We start from the raw sequence: 24,612 nt of genomic DNA on the forward strand, positions 1-24,612 counted from the left end.
GTTTCTTGTTAAATAGTGCGCCCCGTCGGTTCCCCTATTTATTACGCTAAGCATTTCAGACTACCTTGTCAGCGCAGTAAATGTTGATTTCTAGCATATAGTCTCCTTCTCAACCTTAATTAATGAATAATTAACTATTAATGATTTATAACGTGTTTATAATGAATGGGTAAACATTTATAAACCATCGATTAGCCTTTTTGTAAAGTGGTACGGACAAAACCAGAAAATCTTCAGCATAATTTTTGTTTTATGCAAATAAAAGAAAATATTAGTTCCACTGGCAGATTATTTCATTCATAAAATGGCATTTTTCCATAATGTGGAACTAGTATTCATCAATATTAATCAATTAATAATCTAAGCTCTTATATGTTGCTGAAAAGTTACTTGTAAATTAGTTTTGTCTTATTTCAAGTGTGCTGAGATATTTTCACTAGAAAAATACTCTGTAAAATTTAGTGTTTCTCTACTTTCCCAAAGCATCAGGCTGGTTTGGATAGCTAATAAATAAACTGAAAACAGATTCTGATGAATCGAAGCGGTTGGATAAGTGGACAAAAAGCAAAACAAAACTGGTGACGTGTTTGATAAAAGAATAAAAAGTTGCAGTGAATCGTTTGAACGTCCAGCTGAAGGGAGCTAAAGGGTTACTGCCCCATGCGGCTTGGTGGGGGTCGCAGTTTTAAACCTGTCGGCCCCTAATGAGTTGATGTTATTCAGCCTGAACTCTTCCTCAGTCTGCAGCCGCCATCGCTCCTCTTCATCAATCGGTGAGTCGCTGAAAAACAAATCGGTTACCTCTCCAGCAGCATCAGGATCATTTTCCTGAGATTTCACAAAAAAAAGATACGTGGATAGATGTGTTGTGAGGTGATTTTATTCCAGTCAACTATTCAATTAAAAGTATTAACGCAGAAGAAAGTTAATAATTTCTCCTCCAAAGTTGATGCTTCAACATTGCTACAGGTTCCTTCAAAGGTACGAAAAGCTCCTTGGTGCTGACTGGGAGAATAATGAGAGAAATTAAAAGTTTGGATGCAATAAATATGAGAATATGAACTAGATGCAAACTCCCAGATTAGCTGTGACAGTTTTCTGCAATAATATGTTTTATTAATGTATTTTAATTTATCAAAACCCTTGTTCTGTTTTCCCATTTTCTTAAAATACATTTGAATTCCTTGCATAAATACAGAAATTCTCACGGATAAGGAAACAAAAAGAAATGAGGGTGTTTTGGATGTTAAAATAAGAACTGAGGGTTAATATTTGTTTGCTAATTTGAAGGAGTTTAACTAATTTCAGCCAATCAGAAGCCTAACAGCAGCATGTTTTTAATTATTCAGTTATCAGATTATCTTCCTGTCAGACAGTAAGGAAAGTTTCCCTGATGGAAAAACAATGCAAATCTCTGAAAATAGCTTATCAAAGAAACATATAAGAGCAACTTTTCACCACATTTTTAGATAAAATAAGATAAAATAATCTTAAAACAAAAACTTAATATCTTGTGTTACAGGAAATGACTGAGAGATAAGTTATTCATTTTTATAGAAATAGCAATTCCTCAATCCAGATGTTGATTCAGCTTTAAAAGTTTTATTAATTTAGTCATTTCTTTGAAACAGCTGTGATGGTCTCTATTAATATAAAATCAAATATAGGCAATAAACAATAACAGAACAAAAAAATAAAGGAGAAAGGAAAAAAATTATCCCAAATTATAATGATAAACATGCAAGAGAAAAGAAGACGAGAGAACAATAAAATGAAACAAAAATAATAAAAGTAAATTGTTAAATTAAAGCAAAAATAATGAAAACATAAAAATAAAGTCAAAAAACAAAAGTGAAGTGAGTAAATTAATAAATAAAAAGAAAATGTGCTAAAAACCAGGGGAATTTTAAAATATTTGTACTTTCTCCACTATAATTTAGGTAAAAACTTCATTTACTTGCTTCCTCATTTGGAACATTTTAAATATTATACCTAAATAAATAAAGACTAAAAGAACAGAAACAATAAAAAATATGCACAAAAAACATTGAATCTACTTGATCAAGATGATTTTGAGGTATTCATGTTTTGCAGCTTTTTTGTATTTTAGGTGGAAATAACATTAAATAACTTCGTAATATTAGTAATGATAATGAATTTAAAATCTAAAGTGGCATCTTCACACATCTATTTGATAACTTTAGTGTGACACAGATCAATAAACGGCAAATAAACAGTTTTCCACTCAATCTTTAGTTTGCCTGGCAGCCATTTATGATCCTGACATCAGAAATATTTGACTTATTTTTCTCTTCCAGGTGATAAACCTAAAGTCTCTTTACCTTCCCAGGGTTCTTGGTTCTGTTCGGACTGATGGAGGGCGCCGGTCACATCAACATTGCGATGATAGAAGATGTCGGCACCAATGGGACGCCTCCATCAAAGATGAGTCCAGACTTTAACAGAACCAGGCAGGCCTGTGGTTCCGCTGTCAGCTTCCACAGCATCCAGTACAAAGTCCAAATGAGGAGCGGCTTCTTCAGCAGAGCCAAACCAAACCCAAAGGAGGTTCTGACGGACCTCAAGTGAGTTTATCTATTAAATTAAATAATCATCAGAACGGTAAAGTAGGAGCTGAGCTTTTTTTTCCCTTTGTTTTAAGTCAATACATCCATAGAATAGTTTAAATTTATGACATTTTAGTTTCTTTTCAGTCGTATTTATTTGAACAGTTTTAATGCAACTTTTAATGCAGCTTTGCTTTAAAAGAGTCATTATTTAGAGAATAATCGAACCCAATCTTGCAATTGGGATTATTTAATAATCATTAAATAACAATGATTATTATTTAGACAATAATCATTATTCAGTAAAAAATGACACTTTTAAAACAAAATTGCATTAAAAGTTGCATTAATGGTCAACTTTGCATTAAAAGTGTCAACTTTGCATGATTCAATAATTTTAAGTTGACACTTTTTATTCACTTGTAATCCAACTTTTAAATCAACTATTCATGGAAAGTGTCATTATTTACCAAATAATGCAAGGTTGACACTTTTAATGGACTTTTAATGCAACGTTGCATTAAAAGTTGCATTAAAAGTGTCATTATTTACTGACTGACACTTTGTGACATTCATGAAGACTCCTTTGTGTTTATGACAGTATCATGTCAGTCTTATGAACACAACTTCAAATAAAGTGTTACCAAACACCTAGATTTTCAAAAAAAAACTGAAAATAATATTTTTCGTAAACCGTTGAGGTCACAGGAGTCGTCTTTATGTTAATCTGTCAAATTGGAGAGAAAGATTTCAGCTAATTATTTTTGACTGAATGCAGCAGCGTATTTTAATAACCCTTTCAAGCCAGTGAAATTATGGAGAACTCTAAGAACATTGTTCTTGTCAGTTCTGCAGGATTTGGCTCATTGTGTTGCTGAACAATAGTGAATGGACTCTTACAGTGGTTCCTCTCAGATGGTATTAACGGTTACTGACATTTCCCATGGAAGAATGAATAATTTCATAAGTGTTTTGACCTCCACCTGCCTCTCTGTTAATTATATTATATTAAGCATGGGTTCTTGCATATAATCTCTCTAATGCAGTAAAGCGCAGGCTGCCAGGGAAACGAATTAAACAGCGTCACGTGATTCATCTCCGGAGTTTGATTCAGTCTTATTTTTCTTTTTGTTTCACTGACTCTTTGTGACTTTTCTTTAAGAGCTTCAAAGGATTTGCTCTAGACTTTCATCCCCTGGATTGTTGCTCAGTAGGTTGTTTTGTTTCCACCTTTCATGAGACGTTGTTGCTTTTTGTAATCTTGATGAAGATGCTTCATTGGAGATTATTCATCTGCTTGTGAAGTTTCAGCAAAATGAATGAATCTGCTGCTGTTAGTCGCTGTTAAAGTGTTTTTATTTAATTTTCCTCCACCTGTTTGTCTGTGTTTCAGTGGGATTATGAGGCCTGGCTTAAATGCTATTCTTGGACCAACTGGAAGTGGAAAATCTTCGTAAGTATTGATCACTAATCTACGTTTAAAACATTCACAGCAGCTCTGAAAGGTGTCCTGGTAAAAATCAGGGTTATTTTTAGCTCATCAATATGGATTAAGAATAAAATCTCAGGTTGTTTCATCCAGTTGTAATTACTTTTTTACTCACTTTCTTTTGTTAAAAAGAAATTTAAAATGGCAGAAAATATTTTCAAAAAGTTGCTTTTATTTTAATTTAATTGACCTGAATTCAAAGTCAAAATAAATACAAAGTATAAAACATCAAAGCTCATAAAACAAGATGGTGAGCGATCTGACATCACTGAACTCAGGAAGCCCAAAGAGTGCGACAGTGAAGAAAAACTATTACAAACCTTTTCATTTTCTAAATATAATAAACACCTAATTTTTAGTAAATCTTGTGATACTAACATGTTATAACAATGCTTTTCCTAAAGTTTTTTGGATATTCTGGCCGGGAGAAAAGATCCTTTGGGTTTATCAGGGGACGTTCTTATCGACGGAGCGCCACAGCCTCCAAACTTCAAGTGTCTCTCTGGCTATGTGGTCCAGGCGAGTAAATCAAACACCTGCGCTTCCCTGAAACTGAACATAAACTTGGTGTTTATCGCTATGTGGATGACGGCGTCTCGTTTCTAGGAAGACGTAGTCATGGGGACTCTCACCGTGAGGCAGAATCTAAGTTTTTCTGCAGCGCTTCGGCTTCCCGCCTCTGTGCCACGAAGAGAGAAAGAAGCTCGAGTCGATCATCTCCTTAGGGAGCTGTGTCTCACCAAAGTGGCTGACACCAAGGTAGAAGATCAAAACCTCCTCGAATGAGTTATTAAAGCTGCAGAATGTACATTTTAATTAAAAAATAGATGTTTTTTACATATATGTTGCAAATATCTCCATGTTGTGACAGTCTAATATCCTAAAATAAGGCGTAAGTTAAAAAAAATCCCCACTTCTTTCTTTCCAAACAATGATTTAGGAAAAAAAAAAAAAAGGTTAGTTTAGGAAGGTGGTGATATAAGACAGATAGTCTGTGAAAAGATTGATCTCTTCCAGCTATTATTGTCTGAAGAACTACATCGCTCCCAACCAAAAGCAACCAATCAGAGCCAGGAGGAGGGTCTTAGCGCTGTCAATCATTCTGATGAACGCGCTTTTAAAGGTGCAAATGGTGAAGAAACAACTTTATGTTACTAGTAAACCATTTTTCCACCATCAGCAGTGGAAAGAGCAGCCTGGACATGATTGATAGCGCTAAGACCCGCCTCCTGGCTCTCATTGGTTGCTTCTATTTAACCCTGGGAGAAGTGGAAGAAGGCAGAGGAGCTTGATATTTTCAAAGATTGTCTTTCTCATACTGTCACCATTGTGGTGACAGTTTCAACAAATATGTAAAAAAATATTTTTTATAAAAGTTACAGACTGCAGCTTTAAGTTAATCTGCTCTAGAAGTAAAAAACATCAGATTTGTTTTGCTTTTGCAGGTGGGCTCACAGCTGACCCGGGGAATCTCAGGAGGTGAGAGAAAGAGAACCAGCATCGGGATGGAGCTGATCATCGATCCTGCGGTTCTGTTTCTGGACGAACCGACCACTGGACTCGACGCCAGCACGGCCAACTCCGTTCTGCTGCTGCTCAAAAGGTGAACAAACCCGCGTTGCCATTAACCACAGAGCCGTGCAAACTGGAATTACAAAAACATAGTCTAGTTATAACATTTTGACACATTTGGCAAAAAAAAAGCTTGTTAAATAAGTAGATTTGAACTTATTTAACAATTCATAAAGCAAATAAACTGCTTTATGAATTGTTATAAACACAAAAACACACAAACAAATTCATAAACACAAAAACAAACGATATTATATCTACAATTTCAATATGTTTTAGTTAGTTTTATAATGTAGTCCACATTAATGATAGTTTTCCCCATTAATTACTGTTCTTATTTATTTCAGTTAATGAAAATTGTTTTCTCAGTTTCAGTTTTAGTTATTTTGTTAGTGTTAGTTACCTATAAAACACTGGTTGTACATTGTCACTGTAACAGTAAACTTTGCAATCTGATGCCTTAATATTGGGCCTTTGTCTCTTTGAGCACAGCACATGTCACTGTCAGCAGTAGGGTGGAGGAGGGGGTTGTCCCGTCAGACCGTCAGTTCCCGAAACCACACAAAAAAGTAATTTGACCCCAATTGTTGAGACCGTGGGGGGGGGGGGGGGGGGCGTGGGGGGAGAAACTCTGCCTTCAGCACATCATCACAACAACCTTCACCCATTTATGCCTTTTTTTAAATCAGGATGCCAATATGTGTGTTTGCTTCTGTTTATGGGAATGGAAAGAAACATGTCTGTGTTTATACTGCAGTGTGTGTTTCCTGTGTGTCCTCAGGATGGCCAGTCATGGTCGAACTATCATCATGTCCATCCACCAGCCGCGCTACTCCATCTACCGGCTGTTTGACACCCTGACTCTGCTGGTCGGTGGGAGAATGGTGTACCATGGACCAGCCTCCAACGCTCTGGACTACTTTACCAACATTGGTGACAATAGCTGCAGTTCTGTTACTAATCTTTGTCTATAATCTGATGATGTCTACAAAAAAAACAACAGAATTTTGCAATTCTGATGTTTCCATTAAATGAGAAATTAAATAAAAATCACAAGTGATTAAGCTTGTTCATGTGATAAGTCATCCATCCATTTTCTTGCACCCTTGTCCCTCAGTGGGGTCGGGAGGGGTGCTGGTGCCCATCTCCAGCCAACGTTTCGGGCGAGAGGCGGGGTACACCCTGGACAGGTCGCCAGTCTGTCGCAGGGCAACACACAGGACACACAACCATGCACACACACACTCACACCTAGGGGCAATTTGGAGAGGCCAATTAACCTGACAGTCATGTTTTTGGACTGTGGGAGGAAACCGGAGTACCCGGAGAAAACCCACCATGCACAGGGAGAACATGCAAACTCCATGCAGAAAGACCCCAGGCTGGGAATCGAACCCAGAACCTTCTTGCTGCAAGGCAACAGCTCTACCAACTGCGCCACTGTGCAGCCCCGTGATAAGTCATTAAAAATCATATTACATGATTTGTTTTTTAATATCCATAATTCAGCCATGTCACTAGAGCTCATCATCATCAGCCAATCAGAGGAGACATCAGTGTCTTGGAGCAACAAGCCCCGCCTACTTGGAAGACACCATTTTGGGGAAATTTTAGTTGCCGATTTTACAGAAGAGCTATGGATCAAACATGTTGGAAAGACACTAAACTTTTTGTCAACTGTGTGACGCTGTAAGAGCTCTGGTGGATCCAGGTGACCAAAAAATCAGTCATCATCCTACTACTTCCTGTCGTCTTATTTGGCGTTTCCACCAGTAGCAACATCCAGCTGTTGATTATGTGACTCGTGTTTCCATCGCTGTTATGCAAAATACATCCACTTCGATACGCCCAAAAACACACTTTATCAAAAAACCAGAGTTTTTTTCTTTCTGTGCTTCCATTAAGCAAATTTATATTCGTAATTTTAATTTGTGCAGTTTTATGGTTAATGGAAATGCAGCTAGTGATCCTGATGGTATCTCATCATATCTTTGTGGATTTGTTGCTGTTTTTGAGTGATTCTGTTGGGTTTGTTTCACAGGCTATCCATGTGAGCCTCACAACAACCCAGCCGACTTCTTTCTGGATGTTATAAACGGAGACTTCATGAAGCCATCAAAAGTTCACGACACAGCAGGTAAATTCATGAGAAAAAACTTTATGTCTATGGGTTAACAACTGTCATTTGTAAGGAATTTCTTTTTGTATCCATTCCTCTGTCAATAGAACTATTTATAGTCTTATTGTGAGTGTAATTAAGAGTTTACTATAACTTTAAGAAATCATTATTTGCCAAGTTTGTTAACAAAAACAAGAAATTTGACTTTGGCTCCACTTTTCTCCCAATAAATTCTTAGATATATACAAAACAGAAAATGATGTCTTTATCTGCTGTGATGCAGTCGGATTCTGACTCTCATCATAAAATATTTTCAATACTTCAAAGCTCTTTTACCTTGTGTACCCATGAGTAGATCTGACTTTTGAGGAGCTTGGTGGTACCAGGCAGAACATCGAAGAACGCCTTGTAGAAGAGTTCAAGAACAGCAGCTACGCCAGCGAATCACGAGCCGAGTTAAGGCGTATTCTCCAAACCAAGGAATGCGTATCGCAGATGAGGCCTCGCAGCATCACCTACAACACCTCCTTCCTCCACCAACTCCAGTGGGTTTTTCAGAGAACCTTCCAGAACCTCATGTTGACTCCACAAACGTCTGTGGCTCAGGTGAACCTGTTGATTCATAGTAATCTTCTCATTTGTGTTTTTAAAACACCTTTAAAGAAAAAGAGTCCATAATGTATTTATCTCTTTTATATCATAATAATAAAAGATGGGTTGTTGTTTATAAAGTTAGTCAAAAAAAATGTGTAGCAATAATTTGGGTTATTTAGTCTGTCAAGAAAGAAAAAGAAAATTTTTTTCAAAGTATTCATTAATTTATAAATGTAAGTCTCAACTTAAATATTTAATTAGAAAGCAGAATATTTATTTTACAAACTAAATATTTATGCCTCAGCTATATTTGAAGCTAAATATTTAGCATCAAACTAAATATTTGGTTAGCAAGCTAAATATTTCGTTTTAAATATTTTGTTAGAAAGGTAAATATATTGTTCGAAGGTAAATATATGATTTAAAAACAAAAATATTTAGCTCAGAGCTAAGTATTTAGCTAACATGCAGATTCACTTAAGATGAGCCGTTAAGTGGCAAAACAGAAGTTTATCTTTGGATTTACAACTTCGGTGACTTCGTCAGCTACTAGCATAAGTTTCAGGTTCGCACGACTCCGCTTTTATTTTGACAGTCCACTTCCTGTTATCGACAAGCTTTTAGCGAAGAGCTGAATATTTAGCTTCAAATTAATTATATAGTTCGCCAATAGTAGTTTGAAGATAAATATTTAGGTTACGGTAGTTTGCAAGCCAAATCTATAGTTTGGAGCTAAATATTTAGCTTGCTAATTAAAATTTAGTTTGAAATTGTGACATTTCTAAATGATTAAATAACATAATGAAAATATGACTTTGAAAAATGTGTCCCCATTTTTCTTCTATTATAATTAACAACAAATTATTGCTGTTAATTTTTGCCTGTGTAACTTTACAAACGGACTCTGTAATAAAAACACAGGGTCATTTTTATTGCTCTCGTTAGTCATCACAGGGCAGTGAAATGCTGTTAAAAGTCTCCTCACTTTAAGAATTATTAACAGCTAATTGGCCCTAAAAGAGTCAAAATAATCCCACCAGAGGTGCTCTTGGGAGGCATGGGTCCTCTAATCGGCTTTGGCGACTGTTGTGACCCTACTCCTGCCTCTTTGGGCTTGGATCTGAAGTGATATCATAACAGGCCCGGATCTGGGAGTCGTCACATGATGGTGCCATGACCCGTCGCTCTTCACCGCCCTTGATTCCACATGAGGGACTGAGGGGAATGAGGTCAAAAAGCCTCAACCTCACTGACTTATCCGCTCACCCTGGGAACCTCTCGGTCCTGTCATGACCCGTAACTTGTTAGGCTTAGACTTGTATTGCTGTTGGCTCTCTTTGGTCATTTTTTCTCATTCTACACTTAAATTTAAATATCAGACAAAAGCAATCTGAGTAATTACAAAACACAGTTTTCAAGTTATTTCACTTACTATTGGAAAATACTATCTAAACCAACCTTGCTCTATATAAAGTAGCCAAACCCCTCTCTTCTAAAGTTATGACTAAATTGATCATTTTGTTTTTGGTTCAAATTCACTGGCCACATCCAGGCCTGATTACTTTTAGAGCAAGAAGTATCTCGAAAAGAACCTGTCTGACAACATGAAGTAGGATAAAATCTACACATTGATTTTACATAATTAGAAAAAGATTAAATTAAATATATTTAAGTGTAAAGCGTGATTTATTTTGGAAAGAGGAAGTGTTTTATTTTGAAGAAGGCTTAGCAGGATCTGGTTTTGTCGCCATCTCGTCTTCCGTCGTTTTGGGTTGCTAGGATACAACAGCTTTTTGCCTTGTCAGGTGTCGTCATTGTTTGTTCAAAACTGAACACTGTTGCAGGAGCTTTCACTACATAATATAAAGAATACCAAATGAAAGTCTTTTAATTCTTTCGACCTAAAACAGATATAAACCCATTTCTAAAGCTTTAAAGCCTCCAGGAAAACCCTGTCCACAGAAATAACTTTCACTCTAGAACTGATCCGGATGCCAACATCGGTGTTTTGTTGAGAATCGACGCCCGTTTTCAGTGCGCACTTTTGCTAATCCGCGCATTAGCACAGTTAGCTTCCCCTAAACTAATCCTTCTGAATACATTCTAAAACGCCAACTTACTTGACTGTAAACGTTGAGTTGAATAAACTTTTACATCTGTGTTGAGGTTTTGGTTATCAGCTGTTAAGAATTATTCAAGAAATATATTCATGCTCTTATTTTGAAGTCTGTTTACGATGGATGGATGGATGGATGGATGGATGGATGGATGGGTGGGTGTTTCCATCCAAGCGATGCAATAAGTCATTAAAAAAACATACCATACCAGGATCAACAACATCCGGTAATTCCCGTGATGGAAAAAAGTGTTTCCATACAAATGTTGATACCGCCAAAAAAAATTTAAAATAAATAAATAAATAAATAATACAACTCACCAAAGTGCCAAAAAAATTATTGGATTTATTTTCAAAGTGTTAAATTGTGCAATTATGTGGTCAATAGATGCTCAGCTGGTTTCAAATTGGTTGAAATTAGCGCTTTAGCATTAGCTTCCACTATATACCATGTTGGCATCGTGTTCATGATTCAACAATAAGAAAGACTGACTGGACAAAATAGCACTGACTATAGAGAGCTCTAAGACCAAAACCACTGCTGAAAAACCATTTCATATTTCCCAGAAAACACCATGATGGTCACCTAAACTTTAGAGGAAATATTCTGTGGACTTAAGAGACAAAAGTGGGACTTTCTGGAAGGTCTTGGTGTCATCTGGTGTAAAACTAACATCCTTTCAGAAGAGAATATCATACCAACAATCATGTTCTGGGTCTTTTCTGCTTTCAGTAATTGATGGAACTATGGATTTTGGTTTCTTTCTGTTCTCAGGTGGGAGTCAACGTTTTCCTTGCCCTCGTTGTAGGAGCCATTTTCTTTACAGTCCAAGATGATCAGAGTGGTCTTCAAAACAGGTCAGAAAAGCAAATAATTTCAAGAGAGTCTGCAGAGAATCGGGTTTAGACTTTCCCCACAACTCCTATTTACAGAGATTCTTCGCAGCCAGACTCAAAATGCAGAAAAGGCAGTTCATGGAGATGATTCACTCTGGATTTATAGTCACTGTTTTGCTCAATCAGCAAATAAATATTTAAAACTGCAGCTGCAATAAACACAAGACATATAAAAAATGTAATACTGGTCTAAAGTTTTAAAAATGTGTTTTTTGACTGGTAAAGTTGAAATGTACTTTAAAATCCAGGTTAGTTTCTAAACGTGACATCCCATTTGGTGCCCCCTTGTGGTCACAGCACATTATTTTCTGCAAATCTTAACAGATTTAAAAGGTTAAAACTGCAAACAATGCTACAAAATATGAAAAGAAATATTGAATTTTACATTATTTTCGCACTTCTGTTTACTATTGAATAATTATTGCATTCATTTTGAATAAATGCTAATTTGCTGATTTTATTTGGCAACGAGTTCTGTTGCGGAAAATTTATCTAATTTTGAATACACTACCAAATAAAAATTTTCCACCACAATCTTTTTTTGATAAGAAAATATAATTTTTTTAAATATTAATTCCATAAAATGTTATTTTATCTTCAGAATTAAGGTTTTGAGCAGCAGGAAGTTAGTTTCTTTCTGTCTTTTTCTCATCAGAAATTTTTCCATTTCCATCCCGGCAGCCAATCAGAAAAGACGAGCATGGCTAATAAGAGCTATTTCTGTTTTCTGTCTCCATCTTCAACAAGTTTTTTTAACTTAAATGTTTTAATAATGACTGAGAAAGATTACATTCATAAAAAATGATTTACCATTTTTTTCTCATCTTTCCTCCCCCCGGCGCTTCCTGGCGGCCCCCACTATGAAAAACACTGACCTAGACAATAAAACCTTTGTAAAAGTACAGAGATTTGTTCCAGAAAGAGATCCGTTGTGGTTTGCTGTTGCCTGCAGGATGGGGGCGCTCTTCTTCATCACGACCAACCAGTGCTTCAGCACCGTGTCTGCAGCCGAGCTCTTCATCACAGAGAGGAACCTGTTTGTGTATGTCGTCCTGCCGGAAGGCAAAACGTCCGTGGCTGAAAGTTTTGGACTCTTAAAATCTGCCATCTTGTCACAGGCATGAGTACATCAGCGGCTACTACAGAGTATCTGTGTACTTCCTATCTAAAATCCTCTGTGACCTCGCCATGCGAACCGTCACCTCTGTTATCTTCAGCGCCGTCGTCTACTTCCTGATTGGTAAAAATGTTCTTAATCAGCAGATCTCTGTTGTTTCTGAAGGAAAACTTAGACGATGTCCTGTCTCCTCAGGGCTGAAGTCCACAGTGGAAGCTTTTCTCATCTTCACCTTCACAGTGACCCTGGTGGCGTACACGGCCACAGCCATGACCATGGCCATCTCAGCCAATCAGAGCGTCGTCGCTCTCGCCAACATCTTCATGACCATAACGTTTGTCTTCATGATGGTGAGGATACTTGATTAAAAACAAACCACTTTTTAACCACTTTCCTGAAAATTTGAAGGCTGGAACTTGCAATTATTTTAGTAATTGATTTTTCTGACAATTAATCGATTATTCGGCTAAAAACTTGCACATTCTACATATTTTTAATTTAATCACTTTGGCTTTTGTGTGCAATATTAAGAATACTTCAATAGATGCACATAATGTAACTCAATTCCTTTTAAAATAAAAAATAACCACTTTCCTGAAAATTTTAGGGCTGCAACTAACGATTGTTTTAGCATTTGATTAATCAATTATTCTGACAATCAGATAAAAAATGGCACATTGAACATATTTTTCATTAAACCACCTAGGCCATTTTATATAATACTAGAAATACATCAGTAGATGGACATACAATAACTAAATTCTTAAAAAAAAAAACACTTTCCTGAAAATTTTAGGGCTCCATCTAATGATTATTTTGGTAATTGGTTAATCGATTATTTGACGATTACTCAGATAAAAAATGGCACATTCTACAACATTCTACATATTTTTAATAAAACAATTAAGACTTTTTCTACCTGGTCTGCAGGTACCAAGTTGTATCCAAATTTGGCCGTCGCTGTTTTATAGATCTCTGTCAGGATTTGGGTGACTAATTGAGAAAAGGAGGATATTTTAGAGGAGCTGCAGCCAGTCTGCTGTGGAAAAGCTTCCTGAAAGTCTCTGCATGTTGATCCGTGTTTGCAGATTTTCTCCGGTCTGCTGGTGAACCTTCCCAGCATCGTGGACTGGCTGGCTTGGCTGAAGTACTTCAGCATTCCTCGATACGGCTTCGCAGTAAGTGTGAACAGAGGAAAACCAACAGGATAGAAAGTTTTTCCCTCAAACTAATTTTAAACATTTTCATGTTTGACACGTTTACTAATGTTGCTCAGAGTTCTAATCATATAATCATGTTAATATATAGAAAGTGTCAATCATTTGCATATTTTGCTAAATATTTAAATATATTTCATGAATATATATCATATAACTCATGTATCATATATGTAATGTGTAAACATATATATGGTTTATGCTTATAAATACTAAACCTCTTATATATTTTCCTATATAACGCAATGTTTTTGTTTTGTACGGGCAGCTACATCTCACCTGTGAGAGAAATCTAAAACTGAATCTGGAAAATCACCTTGTATGATTTTTAATAATTAATTTTGGAGATTTTCTTTACAGGAAATAAGTATTTGATACAATTCTGGTTCTGGTTTTGGTCCAGTCTGCCATACAGATGTTCATCAGCTGTGTTTTCCATTAACCATAAAACTGTAAATTGGAATCATGAAAATAAATTTGCTTGAAAGGAAGCATGCCAATTTAGAAGATTAAATGTTTTGGCACTAGGATGAGGTTTTTCAGCTGTATTGAAATATATTTCACAAAACTGCAATGGCAACACTTTTTCGCATCGCGAGTCACATGACTGACAGCCAGATGTTACTACTGACAGGAACGAGAAAGAAAGAAAGAAGATGACAGGAAGTAGTAGAAGAATGAAGGTTTGTTTGTTTGTTTTTCCACCAGAGCTCTCACAGCATCACACATTTCTTTAAAAAGTTGTATATCATTCTAATGTGTTGAATCCAAAGTGCTTCTGTAAAATCACCATCTACAATTTCCCCAAAACGCCGCAAACATAGTCGCTCCCAAGTAGGCAGAGCTTGTGGCTCCAGTCCCCGAATGAGACGCTGACATCTCCTCTGATGGATGATGAGGGCTCACGTAACTGTTTACATCCGTCGCTACCACGACTTTTAATGACTTATCGCGTGAACAAACTTATTTTAATTTCATTTCTTGTGTAATGCAAACACCGCAGTTGCAAAATTGTGGATATTCTGCTTTCAACATTAGAAGAAACTCAGCCAGTTTCCATTACAAAGAGCTCACACAGTTAGAGCATCCTTCAGTTGATGCTCTAACTGAGGGAAGGAGGTTGTTGAGCAAAACCTTATGTTCAACAACAGAAAAAAATAGAAATCAGGAAGGAGGCAAACCTTTTTCCACACCTCTGTATGATCTGTAAGCGTGTTCGAGTTCTTTTTTCTTGATATCAACGTCTAAATGTCATCCACATTCAGGCCTTGAAGATCAACGAGTTTGTGGGTTTGAATTTCTGCGAGGAGCCGCCGATCCAGAACGCCAACATGTCTGCAGCAACGGCGGGCTGCGGTGTGAGCGCAGCGGGCCAGATGTGAGTAAACCACCGAGGATTCGTGATCACAGATCCTCCTCTGATCCAGTTACCAAGCAGAGCCGTGTTCCTCCAGGTGTACAGGTGAGCAGTACCTGGACTACCTGGGGATAGAGTACAGCTCCTGGGGATTGTGGGAAAACCACGTGGCGTTGACTGTTATGATGGTCGTGTTCCTCTTCGTCGCCTACCTGAAGCTGCGCTACATCAGGAAGTTCACCTGAATTAAACCGTAACATTTTAGGATTTATACTCTACTCTACATGTGATCACACGTTTCCATACAGAAACGATAAATAAAATGCTTGGCTCTGTCCGAACGTCTGGGAAGCTAGAAATTACATCTAAAGAGAATAATGTGTCAACGTGGAGGAAAACTACTCATGATTTAACTAAACAGACGCTGCTGGATTTCACTCTGACCTGCAGATTCTGGAAAATAGCAGATTTTAGGAGATATAAAGTTCTGTGAAAAAGTATGTGCATCCTTTTCTGCTTCTGATTTTTTATGTTACAGTTTTTCTTCTTAAGATAATCGATTGAATAATGACAGAGTATTATGAAAAAATATTAAACTCTTAGAGTAAAAGGAATATTGACCAACATATCCGAGGTGTATTGATGATTTTGATGATGAAACTCCACAAAATGTAATGTTTGTTACTGGTTTCTAATTAGTGACTGTATCGTGTTTTTATGACTTTTCATTTTTGTGTTTTTATGATGTAAAGGACTTTCAACTGCCTTGTTGCTGAAATGTGCTGTACAAATAAACTTGATTGATTTATTGAAATCACAAGAATAAAGTCATAATATTGGACGAGAATGAAGTGATATTATGAGAATAAAGTCGTAATAATATGAGAAAAATAGTCATAATAAGAGAGTAAAGTCGTATGACACAGTCCATCACATAGAGGAGATAAAAAATTATATGATTAGCTTTTTAGCGTGTCAGTCTGCTCTAGATGAAGTGGCTCCATTGAAACCCAGGAAATTGAAGACTAAATTAGAACCATGGCTGAATGACACAACTCGTGCTGCTCGGCGTGAATGCCGAAAAGTTGAACGAAAGTGGAAAAAAGACAAGTTGCAGGTGTCGTTCCAGCTGCTGAAGGATTCCTGGCATCGCTACCAGTTAATAGTGAAAGATGCCAAACGGGAGCACTTGTCAAATATAATTTTGCTTAATCGTCATAAGCCTCGCTTATTATTTAGTATTGTTGATAGTGTTTTGAATGCCCCTCAGTACACGGGCTTTGAGCCATCACTGGAGATATGTGAGAAATTTCGCACTTTTTTCATGAACAAAGTGGACAGTGTTAGGACACAAATAACGTGCTCAGCCTCTGACCCTTCAGTCTCTGTCAATTGCTCTACTGCTTTGTACCAGTTTGAGCCTGTTACTCTGTCTTCATTATATGAGACTATTGGTCATCTTAAGTCCTCAGGTTCTGAAACTGACATTTTCCCACCGCGGCTTTTTAAAGAGGTTCTTCCTGTCTTAGGCTCTTTTGTTCTGGCTCTTATAAATAGTAGCCTGTCTACTGGTGTGGTTCCAAGACTATTTAAACAGGCATTAGTTCAACCACTGATCAAAAAACCTGGCCTAGTCCCTTCTTTGTTATCCAACTTCAGGCCTATTTCTAAGCTTCCTTTCATGTCTAAAATCTTAGAGAAAGTTGTTTATAACCAATTAAAAGCCTACCTCGATGAAAACAATATTCTTGAGGCCTTTCAGTCTGGTTTTAAAACTTTTCACAGTACTGAATCTGCATTGTTGAGGGTTTTTAATGATATTCTTCTGGCTACAGATGCTGGGGACCCTGTGATTTTAGTTCTCTTGGATTTGACTGCGGCCTTTGACACGGTGGATCATGATGTTTTAATTTCTCGTTTAGAGCATTATGTAGGCCTCAAAGGCACTGTCCTAGCGTGGCTTCGGTCTTACCTGGCCGATAGGTCTTTCTGTGTTAACCTAGATGATTTTAGATCATCCCCTGCTCCTTTATTGTGTGGGGTGCCGCAGGGCTCAATACTTGGACCTCTTTTGTTTTCTTTATATTTACTTCCTCTTGGGTCAATATTTAGGAAACACAATATTGCTTTTCATTGCTATGCGGATGACACACAGATCTATGTGCCCCTAAATCGCAAGGGAGTCATTTCTGTGCGGATTTTAATGAAGTGCATTGATGAAATTAAAACTTGGATGGCTCTGAACTTCTTGAATTTTAATGAAAGAAAGACGGAAGTGATTGTTTTTGGCCCTGGTACCACTGGTAGGTCTCCTCCAGTGGACGTGGGTCCGCTATCACAATATGTAAAGCCTTCTGTCACAAACCTGGGATTCGTAATGGATGAAAATTTTAAATTGGACAGGCAAATCAGTGCCGTAGTGAAATCGAGCTTCTTTCATTTGAGGCGGCTTGCAAAGATTAAGAACATTTTATCAGCTGAGCACTTTCAAGTAGTAATCCATGCCTTTATCACAACTCGGTTGGATTATTGCAATTCCTTATACGTTGGTGTAAGCCAGTCCTCTCTGTCTCGTCTTCAGCTGGTCCAGAATGCTGCTGCACGGCTTTTAACTGGATCGCGGAAGAGAGAACATGTTACCCCTATTTTATCCTCTCTGCACTGGTTACCTGTCCATTTTAGAGTCCATTTTAAAATTCTTTTATTTGTTTTTAAATCTTTAAATGGCCTTGCCCCCTCCTATCTTTCTGAGCTGCTACATGTACGCTGCCCTTCCCGAGCTCTCAGATCAGCGAGTCAACTGTACCTGGAGGTGCCGAGGACTTTGAGGAAGCTCAGAGGGGACAGGGCGTTTGCTGTGGCAGCTCCTAAACTTTGGAACTCTTTGCCAATGTCGGTAAAACAGGCCACTTCTCTGGCAACTTTTAAATCTGCTCTTAAGACTCACCTTTTTCGGCTGGCCTTTGATTCAGTTTGAGCTGCTGTTACTTTTAGTTACTTTTATTGCTTTTTTTAGATTACTTATTGTGATATTTATTATGACTGCATATTTGGGTATGTTCTTGTATTGCATTGTGTGTCTTCATTTTAAGTGATTGTATTTTTGGTGTTAGTGTGCTTTTAATTTTTATTTCACTTGTTTTAATTCTGTGGCTGTACAGCACTTTGGTCAGTGGAACTGTTTTAAAGTGCTATATAAATAAACTTGGCTTGGCTTTTAACTCCAGATTGAATCATTCTAAAGAAATAAATGTTATGAGCTTGTTGAACAAGAAAATAAAAATCAGACTTTTTTAATATTAAGATTTATTTGGCAAAACAGATTAAAAACAAAAAGATTGTCAATCAAGAGAGATTTTAAGGCAATAAAAATAAATGCACAGGCTTCCTGTGAACACTGTTCGCACTCCAAGTTGAAGTTTGTTTTAAGTTACAATATGTATCATAATGAAATCATAAGCTGATTAACTCAAAGCTTAGGTGATGAGCAGAGGCTGAGTAAATATGACGTGTTGTGTGGCCGCAGCGTTAAGAAGCAGGTGGGTATTTTCCATACACAGAATAAGCCTGCAGTTAGACTTCATCGTCTTCTCTCATCAGGATAAAGCTTCTTGATTGGACAGATTCTGTCTCTAGCAAATTAAACACCGTCAGGAGAAAAGTTTCTATGAAAAATCTCCATGTTTTTTTTTTTTGTTTTCCCGGTAGTGTCTTTTCCGGATCGGGGTAATTCTGAACTTGCCGTGTGTTTAGACGTGGACGGCTCCGTTTGAACTGGCGTCGAGGCCGTCCGTGGACAGGGAGGACGGAGGACGGGCCCGCGGGCCGACCGGAGTGTGGCTGACCTGCGAACCCAAGTCGTCTGACTCCCAGCGATCCAGCTCCTCCCTCACCAGTCTCTCCGTCTGCTCCCTGTGGACGTCCGTGTCGCGGCCCAAGCGCTCGTCCTGAAAGACATAAAAATAATCCATTAAGTAGGACTGAAACGATTAATCAAATTAATCATGATTAACTGACTATTGGAATAATTGTCTGTAATAATTAGCCTGTAAATATATTCTACACAAAACTCCCCAAGTGGCAGTTTTAGCTTCAAGTGGTTCAAATTCTGCAAAAAGTCTATTAAGTAGGGCTGAATCAATTATTAATCAATTATTAATCATGATTAATCAATTACTGAAATAATCGTCAACTAATGTAGTTATCAATTAATCATTAAGTAGCAGTAAACAGGCTCAAAAGAGTCAATTTTCTGAAAGAACAGCACAATCAAAGCTGTAATTAAAACAAAAAATGTGTAAAAATGTAAACATTTGCACTTAATATTAAAAAAGCTCTTTGTCTGTAATTATGTTCTACCCAGGACTCCTAAAGTGGCAGTTCTAGCTTCACCTGGTTCAATTTCTGTAAAAATTAAAAAAAGTCTATTGAGTAAAGCTGGAACGATTAGTCACGATTAATTGTTTATTGAAATAATCGTCAACTAATTTAGTAATTGGTTAATTGTTAACTGAAATGTATAGACTCAAAAAAGGACATTTGCTGAAAGAACATTATACATATAGCTGTAAAAACAGGAGCTGAATTGTTTATTTACTTGCATATTTTAATTATTTTTAACATTTTAGAAATAGGATTAAGTGATTAAATAAAAAATCTGCAGAATGTGCCAGTTTTAAAAAAATCCAATTACTTAATTAATCACTTACAAAAATAATCATTAGCTGCAGCTCTACTATGAAGTTGTATATTTTCTGTTCAAAGCTTCCATTTGTACCTGATTTAAGACATTTATACGTTTCAGGAAAATAAATTAAAAACTGAACTGGAAGTTTACAAAGCAGCCAAGTAAAGCAGTGTTTCAGAATTTATCCTGAAAAATTCATTTAAGCGAATCTAAAACCGTTTTCGCACTGCAAGGAACGGCACGGGGTCAAAGTAGGGCCGACCGTGTTTGCATTAGAACTTCTGACTCGGTTCCACCCGGCTCCTTGGAACCACAATAGCCGTGGTTCCAATCGGGCCGGCCAAGCGGTGCTGCTTAGAATGAGCAGCTGATTGGTTTAGAGCAGGGGAGCCCAAAGTGAGTCCTGGTGGCCCGGCATCCTGCACGTTTTAGTTCTCTCCCTGCTGGTATAACAACCTCTTCAGCTTCTCAATGTTCCTCTTAGGCCTCTAATGAGCCATCATTTGATGCAGGTGAGTTAAACCAGGGAGAGAACTAAAACATGCAGGATGCTGGGCCTCGAGGACCCACTTTGGGCACCCCTGGTTTAGAGTCAGCCGTTGGTTGTTTTGCAGTCAGCCGGTGATCGGGTCCGGCTGGCTCTCACTAAACTGTTCTTACTGTATTTTGTAAAGGGTGCTCTTTTTAATATTTTTATTACTTTTAATTTGCGATGAATTCCCCTCAATATTCTGCTGTTACCTGGTCCCATGATGAGGTAATTTTTTCCTCCGCTTACTCGCTGATGAACGAGTGCAGAATGAGCTGATCGGTCAACGAGGAAAGAGACAGTTTTCCGCCGCATCTCTGAGGAAAAGGCTTCGGCCGCAGCATCGAAACCATTGTTTAGTTTCAAATATAATGACGTCAGGTTCAGATTTGATGGCCCTCAGTTATATGCAAACACAACAGGGCTGCAGTACGGGTGGAACCGGACTGAAGCGTGCCGTGCCATTCCGTTCCGATCCTTGCAGTGCGAAAACGTCTTAAGAGTGCAAAACGTTTACAGTTAGCAAAAATGCTCAAATGCAAAGCAAAAAAATGTAGCTCCGCTATCATTAGCATAAGATTTGTTTGTCGAAAAGTTAGTTTTTCAGGGCTATTTTTCTAAAATGAGGAGCCTGAAGTATCCAACACAATCTGGTGCTTGTCACCTCCATGAGTCCGTCCAGCAGCCGGCCCAACACGTCTCTTCTTTTCAGTTTAGCTCGCTCCATTCCCTCCAGCTTCACTATGACTGCGTCGATCTTCGACACGATGCTGCCGAAGGAGTGCTCCATCTGGTCCACTCGCCTCACCAGCCTGGCACAAAGAAAACAGAGACGTCTAGAAAACCCAAAGGATCCAGATTCAGTTTGTGTTTTTATGAAACGGCATCAGGACTCAATCTGACGGTTTTAGTTTTAGGAAACAAGTTTATCACCATCGATACCAATCAGTAACGGAGTACCTCAGGGCTCCGTGGTTAGATGACTCCCACTTGGTCAAATCATCTTCTCAGATGCGTCTAAATTACATTTCTATGCAGATGAAACAAATCTAACTCTAAAGACTGATTTAAAGCCTGAATGTGTGAAACTCTTCTTAAAAACTCTTTGATTTGGTTCCAAAAGAATTGAGAACCTTTTGGAAACAGGCAGGTGATCCTTCTGTCGTTCGGTCGAAGGTTTGCAGTCTTGCTTTCATCTCTGGTTTGTCTTTTGATTCTTCACTAAATTCACGTTTTTCCCCCCCAGAAAACCAACTCTGGACTTCCTCAAGAATGCCTTCTTTAACGATTGATCAGATTAATCACAATGAATCAATTATTGAAATAATCATCAACTAATTTAGCAATGGATTGATCATTAACCGGAGTATAAAGCCATTGGCTTAAAGAACAACGTCACTCAGAGCATCGTTTAAGCCAGCGGGCGGACTGATCTGCATACACTTGAAACTCTTCGTATGAGACGCCGCCTGAGCTGCTGCCGCGCCGACGGGAACTGTGACCCGAGTCTTCGTCATCGTCCTCCTCCGAGTCGTCCTGCGTGCGAGGGAAGCTGCGCCCGCTGCTGGGTCGGGTCAGCGAATTTCGCTCCAGCTCCAAGTCCTCCTAGCGTATGAGCAGAAACACACTGAGTGTCTGCACGACAAAAACACAAAATCTCACCAGGTACTTTTGGACTGGTTTCTGCTGCAAATACACTTGAAATGAGACAAACTAACTTACCAGTAACTGTTCAGTAAGATATAGGAACTTGTTTTAAGTCAAGTAATTCCTTACTGTTGATGAAAAACTACCAGTAATGTTATTGACAGATTATTTCACTTATATCATGGGAAAATGTCTTGTTATAAGCATTTTTAAAATACAAGGAATTATTTACTTCAGCCCAGCTCCTTTGTCTTGCTGAAAAGTTACTTGTTAGTTTTTTCTAATTTCAAGTGTAATAAGATATTAGCACTTGAAACTAGACCAAAACTGCTTGATAAGATTTTGTGTTTTTGCAGTGTGCAGCTGTTGTTTTTCCTCAACCCAAAGGAAGGAGGCGTTCGCTTCGTCACTCACTCTCTCTTTCTCCAAGTCGTCTCTCATCTGCTGGTGTTCGTGCTCCGTCAGCTCCGGGTCGCCGTCCTGATCGTATTTAGCAAAGATGGCCTGAATCTCTGCGTCTGTGTGGCCCTTTCTGAGCCAGATAAAAACACAGAACACATGAGTGACAAGCTGTATGCATGCAGAACCCGATGTGAGGCTCTCAGTCACCCTTTAAGATCCTGACGCAGCTCATCAAAGTTCATTTTACTGCTCGCTTGTTGCAAACCACTGGAGATTTTGTCCACCGGCGTTTTCTTCAGTCTTAACTTCATCAAAGCTTTGTTGCAGCCCTGCAGGGAGGAAACGAACTGAATTACATCTTTAAATAAACACGTCCATACGGTTGATTTGGAACAAGTCCCGCTGGCTTACACTGCATGCTTTTTTGTAGTTTGTAACTTTCCATTAACCTCAACGGCTCCTTTTCATCTTCAGTGTCCCACTTATTCAGCATTTCAGTCATTAGCTTTCCATTGACCATACAATTGCACAAATTGGAATTATGAAATTAAATTTGCTTAATGGAAGCATGTCAATTTTGAAAAGATTCACATTTGTTGGTGCTAATATGAAGTGCTTTTTCGGCTGTGTCGAAATTATTGTATTCTGCAAAACTGCAAAGGAAACATTTTTTTCGCATCACACAAGTCACATGATCAACAACAGGATGTTACTACTGGTGGAAATGACAAAGAAGATGACAGGAAGTAGTTGTTTTTTAATGATTTATTAAATTTACGTGTGAATTTAACAGCGTTTCTTATTTAATGGAATTATAAAATTATGTTTTTTCAACATTATCAGAATATCAACAGTTATGCACACATTTGTAGTGGAAAACAGATAATGTTCTCATTATCTATATCACTCTGTGTCGTATTTAGTTTATTAGTATTGTTGTAAATGTCTTGCCATATCTGTTGATTCCTTTGAATGTATTATTTATTTCAGTATTTTTTTTTAACCTTTCCATACACAAGTAAAAAACAAACAGAAACCCACAATTCTGGAAAAACAAAAGACAAAAATCTTGACAAAACTAATACAAACTACTGTCTCTTGCATTTGTGCTAGAAACAGGGACTTAAAATAAAAGGAGATAAATATGTATTTTAGTTTGATACCTTCCTGATGAGGTCAGTCATTTCCATCTCACACCTCTGCTGGGACATGTCTGCCTTCACCTCAGAGTAGGTGTCATTGATGATAGCCAGGAACATGTTCTGTACGGACAAAAATGTTTTGCTTCTGTCGCTCTCACAGTAATACGTTAAAGCCATGTGTAACCTTCACTTACCATTAATATAAAGAAAATAAAGAAGACAAAAGTTGTAAAATAAACAGGTCCGAGCACTGGGTTTGCCTCCTCAATCTCTGAGAAGTCAAAGTCTCCCAGAATGATGCGGAACTGAGTGAATCTACGCAAAACACAAAACATCAGACCTACATAAAACAGAAACGTGTCTCAAATGAAATGTTGCTGGATTTGTGAGATGAAGCCGTTTTTCTTACACGCTGGCTTGGAAAGTGCTGAAATCATTGACTTGTGTCCCAAACACCAAGTAGGCGAGCTGAGCATACGCCAGGAAGATGATGAAGAACATGATGGCGAAGCCGGTGAGGTCTTTGGCGCAGCGGGACATGGTAGTGGACAGCTGACTCATGGTCTTATTGAAGTTGATGAACTTAAACAGCTGGTGGAGGTGAAGAACGGGATGTTAGAATAAGGAAAGCACCGATCAACCTTTTTCACTTCCGATACCGATATCTGTGGTTTGGTATGTCAGCCAGTACAGATCCAATACAGAAAAACTGTTGAATTAACTTAAAATGTTTCTGCTTTTTAAATACAGACGTAAATTCACAGACTTATACATTTATTTGATAACTCCGCACACTTAAATAAACAAATAGCTTAAGTTTAGTCAAACATGTAAAAACAAAACAACTTTAATGTGTTCAGACAAAAAACAGCCAATCTAAAATAAAAAATAAAGAAAATGGAAAAAACGAAAGGTTCAATTAGGTATTCTAATTAAAATTAAAAAGACATGCAGCAAAAACAAAAAAAATAAAAAATTCCTAGTGTTGAGGATTTTGAATTGATTGAAAATGCCCAAAACTAAATTTTAGTCTGCTTAATTGTTTTTGGTAAATTTATATTTTGAATAGTTGATTTTAATAGAGGAAAAAGCCAGGCAGCTAAGCTGGCCTCAGAATTCAAATTTCAGAATTTTATGCACAAACCTATTTTTGTCTAAAT

The 24,612-nt window shown here is 37.7% G+C and overlaps 2 protein-coding genes across 3 annotated transcripts in view; one reads left to right on the top strand and one right to left on the bottom strand.

Moving 5' to 3' along the window:
- Positions 1-398: 398 nt before the first annotated feature.
- abcg2d (ATP binding cassette subfamily G member 2 (JR blood group)) lies at positions 399-16,673 on the top strand. Its single transcript, XM_081611368.1, has 16 exons — positions 399-773; positions 2,351-2,585; positions 3,961-4,020; positions 4,461-4,575; positions 4,663-4,815; positions 5,502-5,659; positions 6,410-6,561; positions 7,670-7,765; positions 8,103-8,353; positions 11,233-11,315; positions 12,307-12,396; positions 12,473-12,594; positions 12,667-12,821; positions 13,560-13,649; positions 14,954-15,066; positions 15,143-16,673. Exons 1-16 carry the CDS (start codon positions 713-715, stop codon positions 15,288-15,290), a joined length of 2,082 nt encoding a protein of 693 aa, XP_081467494.1. The 5' UTR covers positions 399-712; the 3' UTR covers positions 15,291-16,673.
- Positions 16,674-18,681: 2,008 nt separating this feature from the next.
- Positions 18,682-24,612, bottom strand: part of pkd2 (polycystic kidney disease 2) — a 28,394-nt gene continuing 22,463 nt past the window's right edge. The window contains exons 8-15 of one of the 2 annotated variants that reach the window (XM_008419764.3): positions 23,862-24,043; positions 23,647-23,767; positions 23,474-23,572; positions 22,518-22,639; positions 22,323-22,440; positions 21,703-21,863; positions 20,926-21,073; positions 18,682-18,992 (exon numbers count right to left, since the gene is read on the bottom strand). In XM_008419764.3, the coding sequence (XP_008417986.3) occupies positions 18,795-18,992; positions 20,926-21,073; positions 21,703-21,863; positions 22,323-22,440; positions 22,518-22,639; positions 23,474-23,572; positions 23,647-23,767; positions 23,862-24,043 (1,149 nt within the window). In that variant the 3' untranslated portion in view covers positions 18,682-18,794. Of the gene's footprint in view, positions 18,993-20,925; positions 21,074-21,702; positions 21,867-22,322; positions 22,441-22,517; positions 22,640-23,473; positions 23,573-23,646; positions 23,768-23,861; positions 24,044-24,612 lie in introns of both variants that reach the window. The other variant, XM_008419755.3, reaches the window with a different exon arrangement.

Source organism: Poecilia reticulata, chromosome 1, assembly GCF_904066995.2.
Source record: "Poecilia reticulata chromosome 1, P_reticulata-male-v2, whole genome shotgun sequence".
Taxonomy (NCBI): domain Eukaryota; kingdom Metazoa; phylum Chordata; class Actinopteri; order Cyprinodontiformes; family Poeciliidae; genus Poecilia; species Poecilia reticulata.

Coding starts and splice junctions, on each gene's coding strand:
- abcg2d (XM_081611368.1), top strand. CDS start 713: ATGTTATTCAGCCTGAACTCTTCCTCAGTCTGCAGCCGCCATCGCTCC. Junction 5,660..6,409: donor GTTCTGCTGCTGCTCAAAAG/GTGAACAAACCC, acceptor GTGTGTCCTCAG/GATGGCCAGTCATGGTCGAA. Junction 8,354..11,232: donor CACAAACGTCTGTGGCTCAG/GTGAACCTGTTG, acceptor TTCTGTTCTCAG/GTGGGAGTCAACGTTTTCCT.